This window comes from Arvicola amphibius, chromosome 4 (genome assembly GCF_903992535.2).
Source record: "Arvicola amphibius chromosome 4, mArvAmp1.2, whole genome shotgun sequence".
In the NCBI taxonomy this organism is placed as follows: domain Eukaryota; kingdom Metazoa; phylum Chordata; class Mammalia; order Rodentia; family Cricetidae; genus Arvicola; species Arvicola amphibius.
This window is the reverse complement of record NC_052050.1, coordinates 90,316,369-90,332,159: the sequence shown is the minus strand read 5'-3', so window position 1 is coordinate 90,332,159 and position 15,791 is coordinate 90,316,369. Positions and strand designations below refer to the sequence as shown.

Genomic DNA, 15,791 nt, shown 5'->3' with positions numbered 1-15,791 from the left:
CTTGACAAGTGGTGTAGGTCCTGTCTGCCCTCAGCTCATGTCCTGACTCAGAAAACACTTATGTAGGACAACTGCCATTTTTCCCTCATGTGCCCCCCCAGAGGCAGAATTAGGGTGCAGCATCTCAAACACAACATTCCCAAACATGAAATAGAGCAAGTGTATTTGAAATGGAGATGTCCCCAAGTTTCCATTCAGAGAAAATCTATTTCCTTCCTTAATTAAGCCAGTTATCTTCAGGTGGTTATTACACAGCTAATTTCCAGTGAGAATCAAACATGTAGTTTCAAGCCCAGGGAACTGTTGTAAGAGTTCTCTCACTCCCAAGCTGACCTGCTCCTTCTGCCGCAACCTTTTGTAGCTGGTACTGACGGCTACAAGGACACGTCTGATCGTCTCAGGTGGGGTCCTTGTCCCGGTCTTGTTTTTCCTTTCCTGAGCTGGGTTAGGAGAAAGCCAAAGCTTTGCAGGAGCTTCTGCCATGCCGCCTTGTGACTGTGCACTCGGCCATCTGCCTATCTGTGTGGGAGGGTAGGCAAGGGAGACAAGGAGTCAGGAGGGTCCTGTCTTGAGACATGATGCTGTCCTCAGAGGATTTTAGGGTCCTGTGTGACTGGTAGAAAATCTCCCCCAAAGGACCGCAAGCCAAGCTGGAGGATTGTTACTGTAGTTGCATGCTCATCTACCCCCACTCACCGCACTGCCACCATGCACATATGCATGCACGCACACACACACACTCGCACTTTAGATGAGCAAGGAACATCCTAAGTGTAGGTCAGCCTGCTGGTCCTCTATTTGCTCACTCAGGACAGGTCCAGCCGACCATAGGTACTCCCAGAAACTAGGCCGGTGGCAGAGCCCCCTATGTGACGGCATCTGCTTCTCATCTAGATGCCTATAAGCTGATGAGGTACAGATGTGGTCCCTTTCCACAGAGTAACTCAGACAACAGGAAATCCTCAAGACTTGGACAGGGCTGGGAGGGTGTTTACTTCTTGGAATTCATGCCAGATGCACAAATCCCAGAACTCTGCGCGGGCGTCGGAGCTGCCCCATCCTTGGAGAGTGAAGTTGTCGGGGTCGTGTGCAGAGAATGTCAGGAATCCTGTGGGAGGTGAGATGGTCCTGATCTAGAGACAGCCACGGAACTTGCAGTGTGCATTTGTGGAAAAGGCTGGCAGCCATTTTTCAGGCCTAGGCTCTTGCAGCAGCTGAGGCCTGGTCTTCCCCATTAGGGGCACAGCAACCTCAGCCCAATGAGGAAGGGCTTTGCTGACCTTCGGGGAACACTCCCCTAGTTCTCCCTGTCTGGCTGGGGGCTGTTCCTCCAGCACAAGCTCTTCAGATCCTCTACTTGATTCATCCTCGGGCAGAGGCCCCTATGAAAATAGTCAGACATTTTGGTGATGGGAAAAGGCCTTTGTCATGTACAGGGCCGAGGAAGCACAGCAGCCCCAAGACAAGTCTCCTACATGTCTCCCACTCCACAGAAGGCCAGACACTGGCCTGGAGCAGACCCTCCTAGTGGGAAAAGAGAAAGCCCAGGGCACACACCAGCCAGCTTTGCCTACAGGCCAGCGACTACACTTAGTTATCTTCCCAACACTGGATATGGACACAGCTGTTGCTTTCTAGACAGTACAGAAGGGGGGCTACCCAGGGAAGCCGAGGCTGCCGAAAGGCCATGTCCTCCCATGCATCTAGCCTCCACACCCAGGTCTCAGGAGGCAGTTAGGGTAAACTGTTATTTGGGTTTTATATTCTTGAGACAGGGTCTCACCATGTAACCCTGACTGTACTGAAACTCACTCTGTAGACCAGGCTGGCCTCAAACTCATGGAGATCCTCCTGCCTCTGCCGCCTGCGTACTGGAATTAAAGGCGCTTTGCAAACATTTTTAAGCATGTAATCCTATAAACCAGTAGGAACAGGATGATTCTTTAAAGGGCCTCGTGTCTAGCTACCATCGTGCTGTAGACACAGCACCCTGCCTCACGCACTCAGCTAGCCCGGCAAGCTCAGGAGGGCACTGGCAGACCCTGTCCATCCTGAAAGTTCTGTGTAGCTCACTGGAGCTGCGTCAGGAGAACCAAGCATGTTCTTTGGGATTCCAGACTTCCCACTGGATGACATTTCTAGGAACAGCATTGACTTAAAGAACCCTGCTCCAAAGAGTTGGCCGGTATCCCGCAGGATTCAACATGAGGCCCAGCGCTCCCTTTTGAGAGACCCACACCAAAGGGTAGTAGGGAGTTTAAACTCAGAGTGGGACTTACTGCTTGAGGGCCCAGATAACCGGCCTCTGACACGATGTGTTCCTGTTGGGATGCTGCCCTGGCTGGGGCTGTGTGGCACTGAGCAGGTTTGGCCACACATGCTGCCTCTGAGCAACCATGAGTCGTTTGATTTCCAAGGCCGAAAGCACAAGGGCAGTGAGTCCACCTGCTGGAGAAACAGCTCAGCAAGGGGCTACCTGTGGCCGGCACCTCTTAGAGGTCCTCAGCCTGGCTCACGAGTCACCTTGTCTCTGGGGACTGCAGACCAGAGTGTGAGAAGCCCCAGGAGCCTCCCACAGCTGGCGGGGTTCAGGCTGGGATTTAGGTATACGTGCTTCCCTCTTCCCCAGAACAGCAACTTGAGCCCATGTTGCTGTCGTGTAACTTTGGTCAGGCCTCACTTCCCTACAAGCGGTAGTCACCCAGTGTGTCCCTGTTAAACGCAGACACGCCTGCCCTCCTGTTACTTGATACATAGGTCTATGGAGTCAGTCAGAGTTCTAGCAGGACCCAGGCAGGTCAGAATGATGTATGGGCAGAACATGCTGACCTAAAGGAAAACACCTGGATGTGTACATTTTCAACCACAGACACAGCAGCGGCCACCGCACCCCAGTAGGTGTTTTCTCTCCATGTCTGTTCAAATCAAGGAATCTAAGATTTGGGTCATCCGTGGATCATCTAGCTGCCCATAGTAGGACTTGGCCCAACAGCTCAAGAGTCCTCTTACCCATCCTTTGTGAACAAATCGCTAAGAAAACGTTCAGTACAATTGTGTATCCGGCCCCACTCCCCAGAACAGCAGCCAACCTCATGTGGGCAGCTGCCTTCCAAATTCTTAGTTCTGCCAAGTCTGTGAGGCTGTGAAGGAACAGACCTGCCCCACTTCCTGGAAGGAGGCTACTGCTCTGGCCAGGCTTTACGGGGGGGGGGGGGGAGCCCCTAGAATGTGATGAGAAGGCCTGAGGTAAATGCTTCTACATAGATGCTCCCGTCAGCACATTCCCTGACGCCTCGTGGCTCTGCATGGTGTGTGTGTGTGTGTTGGGTAGGCAAGAGAGGCTAACTACATGTGTATGTGCATGCCTGTGTGTAGCACTGCTGTGGTCTTAGAACAGGAAGAACCTATTCTTAGTTGGCCTAAGCAGAAGAGGGACTATGTGAAGGACAAACTGTTTCCCTTTTCCACCCCTCTATTCAGTGTTTGTCCCAAACTGTGTTTACAGAGGATCCTGTACCTGAGGCAGGGACTCTCTAAGGAGGTCAAAATGGGGGACAAGGAAGGGTCCACTGTCCAGGCTGGCCCTGCTCCAGGCCCCTTGACTGAGTTGGGGTTGTGGTCTCCCTCCACCCCACCTTTCCAAACACTGAGTTCTGTGTGGGAGAGGTGAGGTAAGGCTGTCATGACCCTTCTTCCTATAGGGCTCCAGTGCTGGAAGTAGTACAGGAAAGCTGCATGGAGTCCCTTACTCGATCGTGAGCAAGAGGGTCTGTTTTTGACCTGACTCACAATTAGGAAAAGCCATTGTCTGCTGAGCAGACAGAGTAACACGGCGTAGTTACAGAAGATCATCTGTCCCCTTTGTCATTGCCAAAGGCCTTCAAGATCAGGGACGCTATGTTAAGACATGCCAAGGAGACTCAGGATAGTTCTTTCCTTCCTTCCTCTTGGGTAATGGCATGCACTGCCTATTCTGCAGTCCTACTGTGCTGGCTGTACACAGTGTCATGTAGGGGTCCTGTTCTGCAGTCCTACTGTGCTGGCTGTATACAGTGTCATGTAGGACCCCCTGCTTGTTCTGTGCACTCTCAGATGCTGAGAAGGGGCAGGTGGGAACCTGAGCTGGGTTGGAAGCTGACAGGGCCCCCTATCTTCTCTCTACAGTGAGACCGTCTGGGAGAACATGGCACGCATGTGTGTGAAGACCCAGAGGCTGGATGTCGCTAAGGTGTGCCTAGGGAACATGGGCCATGCCCGTGGGGCCCGAGCACTGCGAGAAGCTGAGCGGGAGCCAGAACTAGAAGCCAGAGTGGCCATGCTGGCCATACAGCTGGGCATGCTGGTGAGTGGTCCCAGTCTCAAACAGACAGACACGGGGGCAGAGAGGAAGGTGGTCAATACTGTCACATCGTGAAGCTGAGCCTGCAGTAAAAAGGGCAGAGGCCACCAAATAGAGACCTTCTTTAGCTAAAGTCTAGTAACACAGGACCAAGGAGATGAAGGGGAGCTGGCAAGTGGACACGTAGTCTGGCTGCTGGTCTCTTGGGGCCTGGGGTCTGCAGAAGGGAGATAACGGGTGTTCCTGGCAGACGTCCACCTACAACAGAAGTCCCTCAAAATAGCATATGCTATCAGGTTGGTTTCCTAAGGTCTCCAGTCGGGGGCTACCTCCTCCTGACACATTCCCCACAGTCAGATGTTGCAGCCTTGACTTAGTGGACATATGGATCCACGGGACAGACCTCTGAGCAGGGAATTGTGGGGGGCAGGCATCCCACCCACACATATGCTATATGGCAGGAGCACCCCAGAAGACTTCCCTATTTGTAGGGGTGCACAGGAGTGATGCAGGACCCCCTCAGAGTATGGCCGGGCTGGAGCAAGGTTAAAATTCCTCTGGCAATGTGCAGGTCTCAGTGGTGACTGGAAAGTCACATGGACACGAGTTGCCTTTCTTGACTGCCAGCCCTGGCGTGGTGTGCATGTGCATCTCAAGTGTGTGTTTTCAAGGCATGTGGTGCGTTGTCATGAGCTGGTGGGGACTGTGAAAGAACCTTCCCAGCAAAGTGACACCATGACAGCCCCTCGTGCCCATCGTCCTTTCTCCTCAGGAGGAGGCTGAACAACTCTACAAGAAGTGCAAGCGCTACGACCTCCTGAACAAGCTCTACCAGGCCTCGGACCAGTGGCAGAGAGCTGTGGAGGTGGCTGAGCTCCACGACCGTGTCCACCTGCGCACCACTTACTACAACTATGCCAAGCACCTGGAGGCCAGTGCGGACTGTGGCCTGGCCCTCAGTTAGTGAGTGGAGCGTGGGCGGGGATGGGCCCAGGGCAGCCCTGTGATCCTCCATAGGAGCTGTCCAGGAGGTTGGGTGATGTGGTGGTGGGACAGAATGTTTGACCCTCTGTGTGTCAGTCAGTGTGGTACATACCAGACTTAGGGATCCCCTGAGGAAAAATGTGCAACAGGAATACAGCTACAGGGAAGCCCATTCCAAAAGTGGAGTGAGCTGTGCTTAGAGTCGCATCCATGCTATGGAGTTTGCATGATAGCTCTGAGGTATGGCTAACACTCTGGTCCACATAGCACAAAACATAAAAGAATGCACAGAGCGCAGGGCTACGGGCCAGCTGTTCTCAGGCACTCTGACATGGCCCCTGGTCGTGAAGCAAAGTAGAACAGCTCCTTCTTCCACAGCTATGAGAAGTCCGACACCCACCGATTTGAGGTACCCAGGATGCTCTCAGAAGATCTGCAATCCCTGGAGCTCTACATCAACAGGATGAAGGACAAGTAAGTGTCCCCACGGGACAAGACCTGCCAGTTGTGTTCGTCCCATGTCAGAGCGGTGGGGGGGGGGTGAGTCCACCGGATCCAAGGGCTGGTCTTGGAACAGGCTCCAGATCTGTTCCTTTCAGTTTCATGCATCCCCTATGGGCGGTGATGGTACAGGGTGTCAGTTCCAGTGGGAGTGAGACCCTGAGCTCCAAGGGTTGTCACACAGGACCCTGTGGAGGTGGTGGGCCCAGTACCTTGAGAGCCAGGCCGAGATGGACACTGCATTGCGCTACTACGAGCTGGCACAGGACTACTTCTCCCTGGTCCGGATTCATTGCTTCCAGGGCAACATTCAGAAGGTGAGAGCGGGTGGGGAGGTAGAGCACTTGTCTGGTATGCGTGGGGCCCTCAGCTGGATCCCCTGCGTGCGTGTGTGCGTGCGTGTGCGTGCACGTGTGTGCAGGTGCATGTGTGTGTGCGTGCTTGTGGTGTGTGCGTGTGTGTGTATAATTTTAATTTAAAAATGAAAGAAAGGTTGGCGATGGAGAGATGACTCAGCAGTTAAGAGTGCTTGCTGCTTTTCCAGAGTTGAGTTCCTGGCATTCATGTGGGGCAACTCACAGCCACCCGTTAACTCCAGCTCTGGGGCTGTGGTGCCTTCTTCTGGCCTCCACAGGCACTGCATCTATATGCACAAACACATACATGTAAAGATTAAACATTTTTGAAAATAGGTGGGACTGGAGAGATGACTCAGCAGGTAAGAGCACTGGCTGTTCTTCCAGAAAACTCAGGTTCAATTCCCAGTACCCATGTGGCAGCTCACAATTGTCTGTAACTCCAGTTCCATGGGATCTGACACCCTCACAGACATACATACATGCAGACAAAACACCAATGTATATAAAGTAAATAATTCTTTAAGAATTAAAATAATAGGATAGTGCACCCTGTGGAGTGGAGCACGGGGACAGAGATGATTCTGGGTGCTCTGGTCTTTCTAGGCTGCTGAAATAGCCAACGAGACTGGGGACTGGGCTGCATCCTACCACCTTGCCCGGCAGTACGAGAGCCAGGATGAGGTGAAACAGGCGGTGCACTTCTACACGCGGGCACAGGCTTTCAACAACGCCATCCGCCTATGCAAGGTATGGTTCCACCATCCGCCTATGCAAGGTATGGTTCTGCCATCCGCCTATGCAAGGTATGGTTCCGCCATCCGCCTACGCAAGGTATGGTTCCACCTGGGCAGGAGACACATCCTGCACTTCTTGGTGCTGGAAACCTGACTGGGGTGACAGCAAGGTGAAGAAACATCAGGCACATACACGGACAAGCTGGGCTTTGGGAGCTGCGCTCACACTGTGGAGAGCACCTACTAGCAGACCAGAAGCCCCGTGTGTTTACTGTGTGCAGCACAAGGAGGAGAGATTAATGGTAAGAGGTCTCTATAGGGGATTCTCAGGCTGTAAACGCCTGGGAAGAGGAGGCTGCAACCAGCACTTTCGGCACACACTGTCAGCATCATCACACAGACCTGAGAAAGGCTTTGCCGGTTCCCCTAAGCCTGGCCCGGGGAAGGCTTTGCCATTCTCTGGGTCTGAAGCATTGGGTTCCTTGACATAGCCGTGCTCAATGTCAACAACACACATTCACACAGGGCTTCCTCCTCTCCCCCACACTATTGCTGTTTTCAAAGTTTTATTAAGAGTGCTTCATGCCGGGCGGTGGTGGCGCACGCCTTTAATCCCAGCGCTCGGGAGGCAGAGGCAGGCGGATCTCTGTGAGTTCGAGGCCAGCCTGGTCTACAAGAGCTAATTCCAGGAGAGGCTCTAAAAAAGCTTCAGAGAAACCCTGTCTCGAAAAACCAAAAAAAAAAAAAAAAAAAAAAAAAGTGCTTCAGCTGGCAGTGGTGGTACACGCCTTTAAATCCCAGCACTCGGGAGGCTGACGCAGGTGGATCTCTGTGAGTTCGAGGCCAGCCTGGTCTACAGAGTGAGTTCCAGAACAGCCAGGGCTACACAGAGAAACCCTGTCAGGGGGGGAGGGAGGAAGGGATGTGCTTCAAACACAAAGGTTCAGAGGCCTGCGCTGTGAGCACTCACACCTGCTGCTGGTTTCCTACTCACCTCTGGCTCTTCTTGTCCCCTCCCCTCTGGGCTTCCTCTGACATTGCCACTCTATCCAGTCTCCCAAGCCAGTAGTGGGCTGACACATAGGTTACAACCTTGCTAATACACACCTCATCAAAAGCTGTTGGATATTTTCATGAATACCCTCTTCGGTCTTGTTCCTGGAGTTATCCCTACTTCAGGTGTTTCTTGCAGTACTCTGTAAAATAGTACGAAAGGTATCTGAAAACCCTGGTACACAGACTGGCCTAGTAAAGCCCGGTGCCCCCGAACTTGCACAGATCTGTTGGTGATACCAAACACAGCCACATTCATGAATCTCCAGGGTTTGGGTATGTCAGACAGAACTGCCTGCAGAGCCATACCTTCCTCCCTGCAGGAGAATGGCTTAGATGACCAGCTCATGAACTTGGCCCTGCTGAGCTCCCCGGAGGACATGATCGAGGCGGCACGGTATTATGAGGAGAAAGGCGGGCAGATGGACAGAGCTGTCATGCTGTACCACAAGGTGAGTGTCTGGCCTCAGCTGGGGGCCTGCAGAGACCTTCGTGAAGCTCCCGGGAAACTGGCTGGGGGAATTGTTGGGACCTCATGCAGCAGCTGAGTTTACACCACCGCCCACAGGCTGGACACTTTTCCAAGGCCCTGGAGTTGGCCTTCACCACCCAGCAGTTTGCAGCCCTGCAGCTCATAGCGGAGGACCTGGACGAGAAGTCGGATCCTGCACTCCTAGCCCGCTGCTCAGACTTCTGCATTGAGCACAGGCAGTTTGAAAAGGCTGTAGAACTTCTGCTGGCTGCCAAGAAGGTACAGGGATGGCGGGAGTCAAGGGGTGGGACGTGCTCAATAGCGTGCTATTTCTGTTTGGTTATAAAGTCTCAAGATGGCTATGGCTGCAACTTGGCTGGAAGTCAGGGGTGATCCCAAAAGTTCACCCAGCATAGTATACCAGGATTGCTGCTGTGAGGGCCTCACCATGTCTTCAGTTCTAACCAGGCAGTCGGTTCTAATGTGTGTGTGTGTGTGTGTGCGCGCGCGCGCAAGCAATGTAATTCACACAACATAAATTTCCTGTATTTTGGAGGACTGTTTGGTTTTCTAGATAGACTATCTCAAGGTGACCTCAAAATCTATGGCTCAAGTGATCTTCCTGCCTGAGCCTCTGAAGTAGCTAGAATCATAAGCACATGACACCATGCCCAACATAGGCTGTTTTGTTTTTGAGATGGTAGCTATCTCTATAACCTAGAGATACGGCCTTGAACTCAGCATGAAGCTCTAGCTGGCCTGGCGCTCACATTCCTGCCTCGTCTTCCAAATACTAGGGCTACAGGTGTGCACTACCACACCCGACTTTGAAGTAGTTTTTGGTGGAAACATACAGTGTTGGAGGTTTTTTCCCTGCAGCAAATGTTATTCTTCTGAGTTATTAAAAGCATGAGGAAGCCGGGCGGTGGTGGTGCACGCCTTTAATCCCAGCACTCGGGAGGCAGAGGCAGATGGATCTCTGTGAGTTCGAGGCCAGCCTGGTCTACAAGAGCTAGTTCCAGGACAGGCTCCAAAGCCACAGAGAAACTCTGTCTCAAAAAACCAAAAAAAAAAAAAAAAAAAAAAAGCATGAGGAAGAGTAACATGCCTGAGTCTGTCCTTAGCTTGGTCTTTTTAGTCCTGTTCAGCACAGGCAGCGCCAGCATGGAGCCAGGGGTACTGCTTGCTCTGACGGGGTGGCAGATGTGACGGAGACGCAGGCGCCCAGCAGCCCCGTCACAGCCTGCTTTGTTTCTGGCATCCTGCAGTATCATGAGGCACTGCAGCTGTGCCTGGAACAGAACATGACCATCACCGAGGAGATGGCCGAGAAGATGACCGTGTCCAAGGACTCCAAGGACCTGTCTGAGGAGTCGCGGCGTGAGCTGCTAGAGCAAATTGCAAACTGCTGTATGCGCCAGGGCAACTATCACCTGGCCACCAAGAAATACACTCAGGCTGGGAACAAGTTGAAAGTGAGTCTGTCTGGGCCACTGGGTCTCAGCTGGGCCATTTGCTGGGCATTTGGGCACAGGCCCTGATGCTACATGTACCTCTGAGTACAGCCTGAGCAGGGAGCAGCCTTCCTAGCTAAGATGTTGAAGGACTGGGGAGTATGATCCATAAAGGTGCTTGTAATGGTGCTTCTGGTGAAGCCAGACTCACAGTATTAGGTCCCATTAGCAAACTGAACTGCATTGTCCTGGAGGCTTTCAAAACGTACACCTGCTCAACTGAGCCCTGGCCCTTTCTCTGCCTAGGCCATGAGAGCACTGCTCAAATCTGGAGACACGGAGAAAATTGTGTTCTTTGCGGGCGTCTCAAGACAGAAGGAAATCTATATCATGGCAGCCAATTACCTGCAGTCCTTGGACTGGCGGAAGGAGCCAGAGATCATGAAGAATATCATCAGCTTCTATACAAAAGGGCGGGCCTTAGACCTCCTGGCCGGCTTCTATGATGCCTGTGCCCAGGTACAGATCTTCTTCAGGGTTCCAGCAGGATTGCAGGGAGCCCCATAGAGCCTCCTTGGGTCCTCAAGGGTCTCTTTGGTACAGGTGGAGATTGATGAATACCAGAACTATGACAAGGCTCACGGGGCACTGACTGAGGCCTATAAGTGCTTGTCCAAAGCCAAGGCCAAGAGCCCGCTGGACCAGGAGACCAAGTTAGCCCAGCTACAAAGCAAGATGACCCTAGTGAAGCGGTTCATCCAAGCCCGAAGGTATGTCCTCTAGAGGAACAGGTCAGGAGGGGAAGGCCCTCTGTTTGTACCCCAAGATTCTCCACTTCCCTTCACAAGAGTTTAGGCTGACTTTAAGAAACCAGCCCGAGTTTGTGTTTCCAACAGATATTCTTCAGGTAATTCTTGAACAGCTAGACAGGATTCACTGTTGCCTGTTATACCCGAGCTTCTCTCTGGGAACTCCCTCAGAATCTCAACACCATCTTGGGAAGATTATTCCACAGAAATTAAGAAAAAAGATTGAGGCAAGAGGAGTGAGCTCAAGTCAGTAGATATGTCTAAGGGGAGCCATGGACCTGGTCAGGGGTGGTCTGGGTTATTTTTCTATTGCTGTGAGGAGACCCGATGCCCAAGGCAACTCATAAAAGAAAGCACTTAATTGTGGGCTTACTCTCTGTTTCAGAGAGCACCTCTGGCAGGAAGGCTCTTCCTAGTTTTAACTGCCTATGTAAGGTGGGATACCCTTTCTCCGTGTGCCTCCTTCCCATGTGTCCCCTCTAAACAGATCTCAGTGTCAAAGCACAGGACCCAGGACTGAAGGGGATAATGGGTATATGTTAAGTGATTGAATTTACAAATGAACAAATTAAGGAATTAACATAATTCATGGAAGTCACCTTCACACACACACACACACACACACAAATGCCATCTGGCCATTGCAAAAGCTGCTTCTGCAGGACAGGTGCCTATGCCAGCTTCTGGCATGCAGTAAGTGTTGTAGGTCAGGCGCAAGCCTTGCTGCCTTGTCTGTCTGTGTAGGACATACACAGAGGACCCCAAAGAGTCCGTCAGACAGTGTGAGCTGCTCCTAGAAGAGCCAGACCTGGACAGCACCATCCGCATTGGGGATGTCTATGGCTTCCTGGTGGAACACCATGTACAGATGGAGGAATACCAAATGGTAAGTGGCCCTGCTTATGTAGTCCTGGTGCCCCAGAAGCACAGGCCTGGTTGTTGGCAGAGGCTATTACTATTTCCTTTGAGGTGAAACACTCCTGTTCTAGAGCACTTTCTATTGCTCTGATAAACACCAAGACCAAAAGCAACTTAGGGCAGGTAGGATCTTTGTCGCCTTACAACTCCTAGGTTACAGTTCATCACTAGGGGAGTCAGGGCAGGCACCTGGAGATAGAGCCCAAGCAAATGCCACAGAGGAACACTGCTATTGGCCTCTTCCCCAGAGCTTGCTTTCTTAGACCACCCAGGACCACCTCCCCAGGGATGGCACTGCCATTCAATGGACTGGGCCCTTCTATCTCTGTCAGTATTCAAGACCAGGGTTGGCAAGATAGACAGTCCAGTGGTTTAGAGCACTTGCTGCTCTTGCAGTGAACTCATTGCAACTCCCACGACCCACGTGATGGTTCATCACCATCTATACGTAACTCCAGTTCCACGGGATCCAACACCATCTGCCTTCCCCAGGTACTGGGCACACACATGATACATACATATGCAGACAAAATACATATGTCTTTGAAATGAATTTTTAAAAGAAAATGCCCCACAAACTCACCTACACATTAATGTTATGGAGACATTTTCTCAATTGATGTTCTCTTCCAAGATGACCGTAGCTTATGTCAAGGTGACAAAAAATGATGGATGGATGTAGAGGCAGTGCACACCTCATTTTGTATTCGTGATGGATGGATGTAGAGGCAGTGCACACCTCATTTTGTATTCGTGATGGATGGATGTAGAGGCAGTGCACACCTCATTTTGTATTCGTGTTACTTCCACTTCACCCTTTAGTAAAGAGACTTCCATGGATTCTTGCATTAACCCTACTCCACCAGCTGAGCTACATCCCCAACCCCACTTTCATTTTACTAATAAATAATGTCCTATGTAAGTGACTAGCTCTTTGCCAGCATTTGTACAACCATTTTTCATTGTTAGCCATCCCTGTGGCTGTTAATGTACTAGATAATGAGTCATCTCCCTCATTGTGACTGTGACGTTTTCACAGTGGCTGAGGCTAAGCATCTTCTCTTTTTTTTCTTTTCTTTTATTTTTTTATATTTTAATTTTTTTTTAATTTTATATTTTTTTCCTCATTTCTTTTATTAAAAATTTCCATCTCCTCCCCTCCTCCTCCCCCTTCCCTCCCCTCCCTTCCACCCATACCCCCACTCCTACAGCATGGACGGGCTCACTGTGAGCCTTGTCAGTTTGGTTGCTCACCTTCCTGGACTTAGGGGGAGCTGGGAGGACCTTGTACTTAACATAGTGAAGGGAACCCTGATGGCTCTGAGGCTAAGCATCTTATATACTTGTCACTTATTTGTCTTTTGTAAAGTGTTCCAGGTGTTTCCAGCATTCTGCTTGGTTTATGTCTGGGTTGGGTTTTTGTTTTTCATCTTCTGTATCAAACATATGATTTGTTTCTATTCCTCCCCTTTTCTTTACTTCCAGAATTCCAACTGCTTACATCTATTGTCCCTCAATTCATTGAGGCTAAATCTGCTTCCTTTTATAGCTGCTATTGTTGCCGTTCATGTTTTCCTTCTCTTAAGAACTACTCTGATGTTGAGCCACCCAAACATCTCACCTCAGACGTGGTCATTTTACCTCTAAGCCTGACTTGGGTGTCTTCCAAACTGGACCCCGCTGTGTCAAATTGCAAGTCCCTTCTAGACCTCAAAGTCTTCTCAACCTTGTCTGCTCTTGACTTTGCTTCTTTCTTTCGTTCTGTTGCTGCTGGACTAAGCTTTCTCTTTAGCCGGGGTATGCCCTAAGCTCGTCCTCATGTTCCCTGTGCCCACCACAGCACCTGACAGACAGACAACTGAATACCTGGGGCAGCATCTTCCCATCCCTTTGGGCTCACGTTCATTTGACTCCTAGCCCTGGGCTTTATGATTTGATGTCAAAGCCAGCCAAATGTTACAATATAGCCTTATGTTTCTTATTTATGACCCTTACAGATATAGTATATATGTCCAATAAAATCATTCTGAATTTTGGCATTTGTAAGCATATTAAGATCTAGCCAGTTATGGTGGCACAGGTCTTTAGTCCCAGCACTCAGGAGACAGAAGCAGGAAGATTATTGCATTTTGTTTTGTTTTGTTTTGTTTTGTTTTTTGAGACAGGGTTTCTCTGTGTAGTAGTCCTGGCTGCCCTGGGACCAGCTCTCGTACACCAGGCTGGCCTCGAACTCACAGAGATCCACCTGCCTCCCGAGTGCTGGGATTAAAGGCATGCGCCACCATCGCCTGGTGATTACTGCAGATTCTAGACCAGCCTGGAGAACTTGAGAGTTCCAGGGTAGCCAGGGACACACAGTTAAACACTGTCTTAAAAAAAAATAGAAGCAGGCTGGGTGCTGGTGGCACGCCTTTAATCCCAGCCCTTGGGAGGCAGAAGCAGGTGGATATTTGTGAGTTTGAGGCCAACCTGGTCTACAGGGCGAGTTCCAGGACAGCCAGGCTATACAGAGAAACCCTCTCCAAAAAAAATTTAAATAAATAAATAAAGCAGCTAGAAATATTTAATTATTACTCTTCATTTAAAATTTTTTTAAAGCTGCAAGTAATTTTGTTCATGTTTTGAACTGATATGCATGTCCCAGCATAAGACCTAGAAGCTGTGTAAGTCTTCTTACCTCTGCTCTGTGTGAGATGCTCTCTGCAGATGAACATGTGCATACAAGGTTAGGGAGGCCTAAGTATGCTGCCCTACAGGACGCTGTCCTGCCCAGCCCTCCACTCTCTAAGCCAGCCCTGTGCAAACTTAGCTAATTAATAACTAGGTTAAACAACTTAATTAATAACTAGGTTAAACCAGATACTTGATCAAAAGGAACAATAAGCCATTAGCAGCCTAACTTCGGTTCAGCCAAGCACATGCCCAGAATTGGTAAAAGAGATCCAGCCCTCCTTTGCCAAGTGTCCAGGGACAAGGCAAGCAGACTCCAGAGAGAAAGCAGCTCTAGAACTCAAACCAAATTCTAGTGTTCTGGCTGCTGAAGGACCCTCCAAGACTGCTGTTCCTGTTAACCAGTTCAGTGTTAGCCACTGAGAACCCAAAACATCTGATGGCCTCCCATACGACAGTCCACTTACAAATACTGGGGAGTCCCAGACCATGAGTGCCCCTCAGAGCGAAGGCCTTTCTTTACCTGAAGCAAGGGTGCTTTCTTTGGCTGAGGGTGGACGGGTGGGACCTGATGTTTAAGAAACCTTATTACCATGAATGAATGATGTCAGCCTTTTTCTCATGTGAACCCAAGATATAACTGGTGGTCACATCTATTGTCCTTCAGATCACCACTGTTCCTTCTGTTGTAGGCCTATAAGTATCTTGAGGAGATGAGGAAAAGGCTGCCGTCAGCCAACATATCATACTACGTGGACCAGCGCACTGTAGACACTGTGCACCAGGGCCTGGGCCTCCCCCTATCTCGCATCATCTCTGAGCGAGTCCGCCACAACAGCATGGAGGATCACAAGGATGTGTATGAAGAGGTGATGGAAGAGGTGGAGAATGACCCCTGATAGCTCTGCAGTCCTGCTGCTGGGAGGAGCCACCGGAAAGGCAGCTTTTTGGTTTTTTTGTTTGTTTTTTTGTTTATATTGTTAAATTCTGCACTGTCATGTATAAGCAGGGCAGTGGGACATTGAGTCCAGAGTCCAGCCGCCAGGGCCCAGGAGTTTGCCTCAGTTCTGTACTTAGAAGGAAGATCACATTTGCGTTTTAAAGTCATTCCTTCAGCATTCCTGCCTCTAGGCACCTGGAGGTTCCTGTGGGGTTTTGGTTCACTTCCTTTTAAAGGGAGTTAGTTTCACTTTTCCCATGTTTTCCCAACAACAGACTCAGAAACTTCTAGATCTAGAACTCTGTGAAGCAAGCTGCACTTGGTACTTGGGGATACCTGTTACTGTTAGCCGTGCCTGTAGTTGGCTGCTTATAGTCCCCAGCAGAGCCCAGTGCTGAGACCACAGCAGGGATCACGTGGGGCAGGCCTGAGCCTCAAGGACTGTGCCCTTGGTCACCAGAGTAGGGATTGGGATAACAGGCACCATCCATGTCTGCTCACACTCCTATGACTCCAAATAAAGTCCATTTTCTCAGAGTCTGTTCTCTTAAATGCCTG

General features: G+C 50.5%; 1 protein-coding gene across 2 annotated transcripts in view; it reads left to right on the top strand.

Annotated features, from left to right (window-relative positions):
- The window catches only part of Ift140 (intraflagellar transport 140), a 93,806-nt gene extending 78,021 nt beyond the window's left edge, over positions 1 to 15,785 (top strand). For both annotated transcript variants that reach the window (XM_038324714.1, XM_038324716.1), the window contains exons 20-31: positions 4,165 to 4,342; positions 5,112 to 5,302; positions 5,702 to 5,797; positions 6,009 to 6,141; positions 6,787 to 6,930; positions 8,294 to 8,422; positions 8,539 to 8,721; positions 9,711 to 9,917; positions 10,203 to 10,415; positions 10,500 to 10,666; positions 11,450 to 11,591; positions 14,986 to 15,785. In XM_038324714.1, coding sequence (XP_038180642.1) covers positions 4,165 to 4,342; positions 5,112 to 5,302; positions 5,702 to 5,797; positions 6,009 to 6,141; positions 6,787 to 6,930; positions 8,294 to 8,422; positions 8,539 to 8,721; positions 9,711 to 9,917; positions 10,203 to 10,415; positions 10,500 to 10,666; positions 11,450 to 11,591; positions 14,986 to 15,192 — 1,990 coding nt within the window. In that variant the 3' untranslated portion in view covers positions 15,193 to 15,785. The remainder of the gene's footprint in view (positions 1 to 4,164; positions 4,343 to 5,111; positions 5,303 to 5,701; positions 5,798 to 6,008; positions 6,142 to 6,786; positions 6,931 to 8,293; positions 8,423 to 8,538; positions 8,722 to 9,710; positions 9,918 to 10,202; positions 10,416 to 10,499; positions 10,667 to 11,449; positions 11,592 to 14,985) is intronic.
- Positions 15,786 to 15,791: the final 6 nt, after the last annotated feature.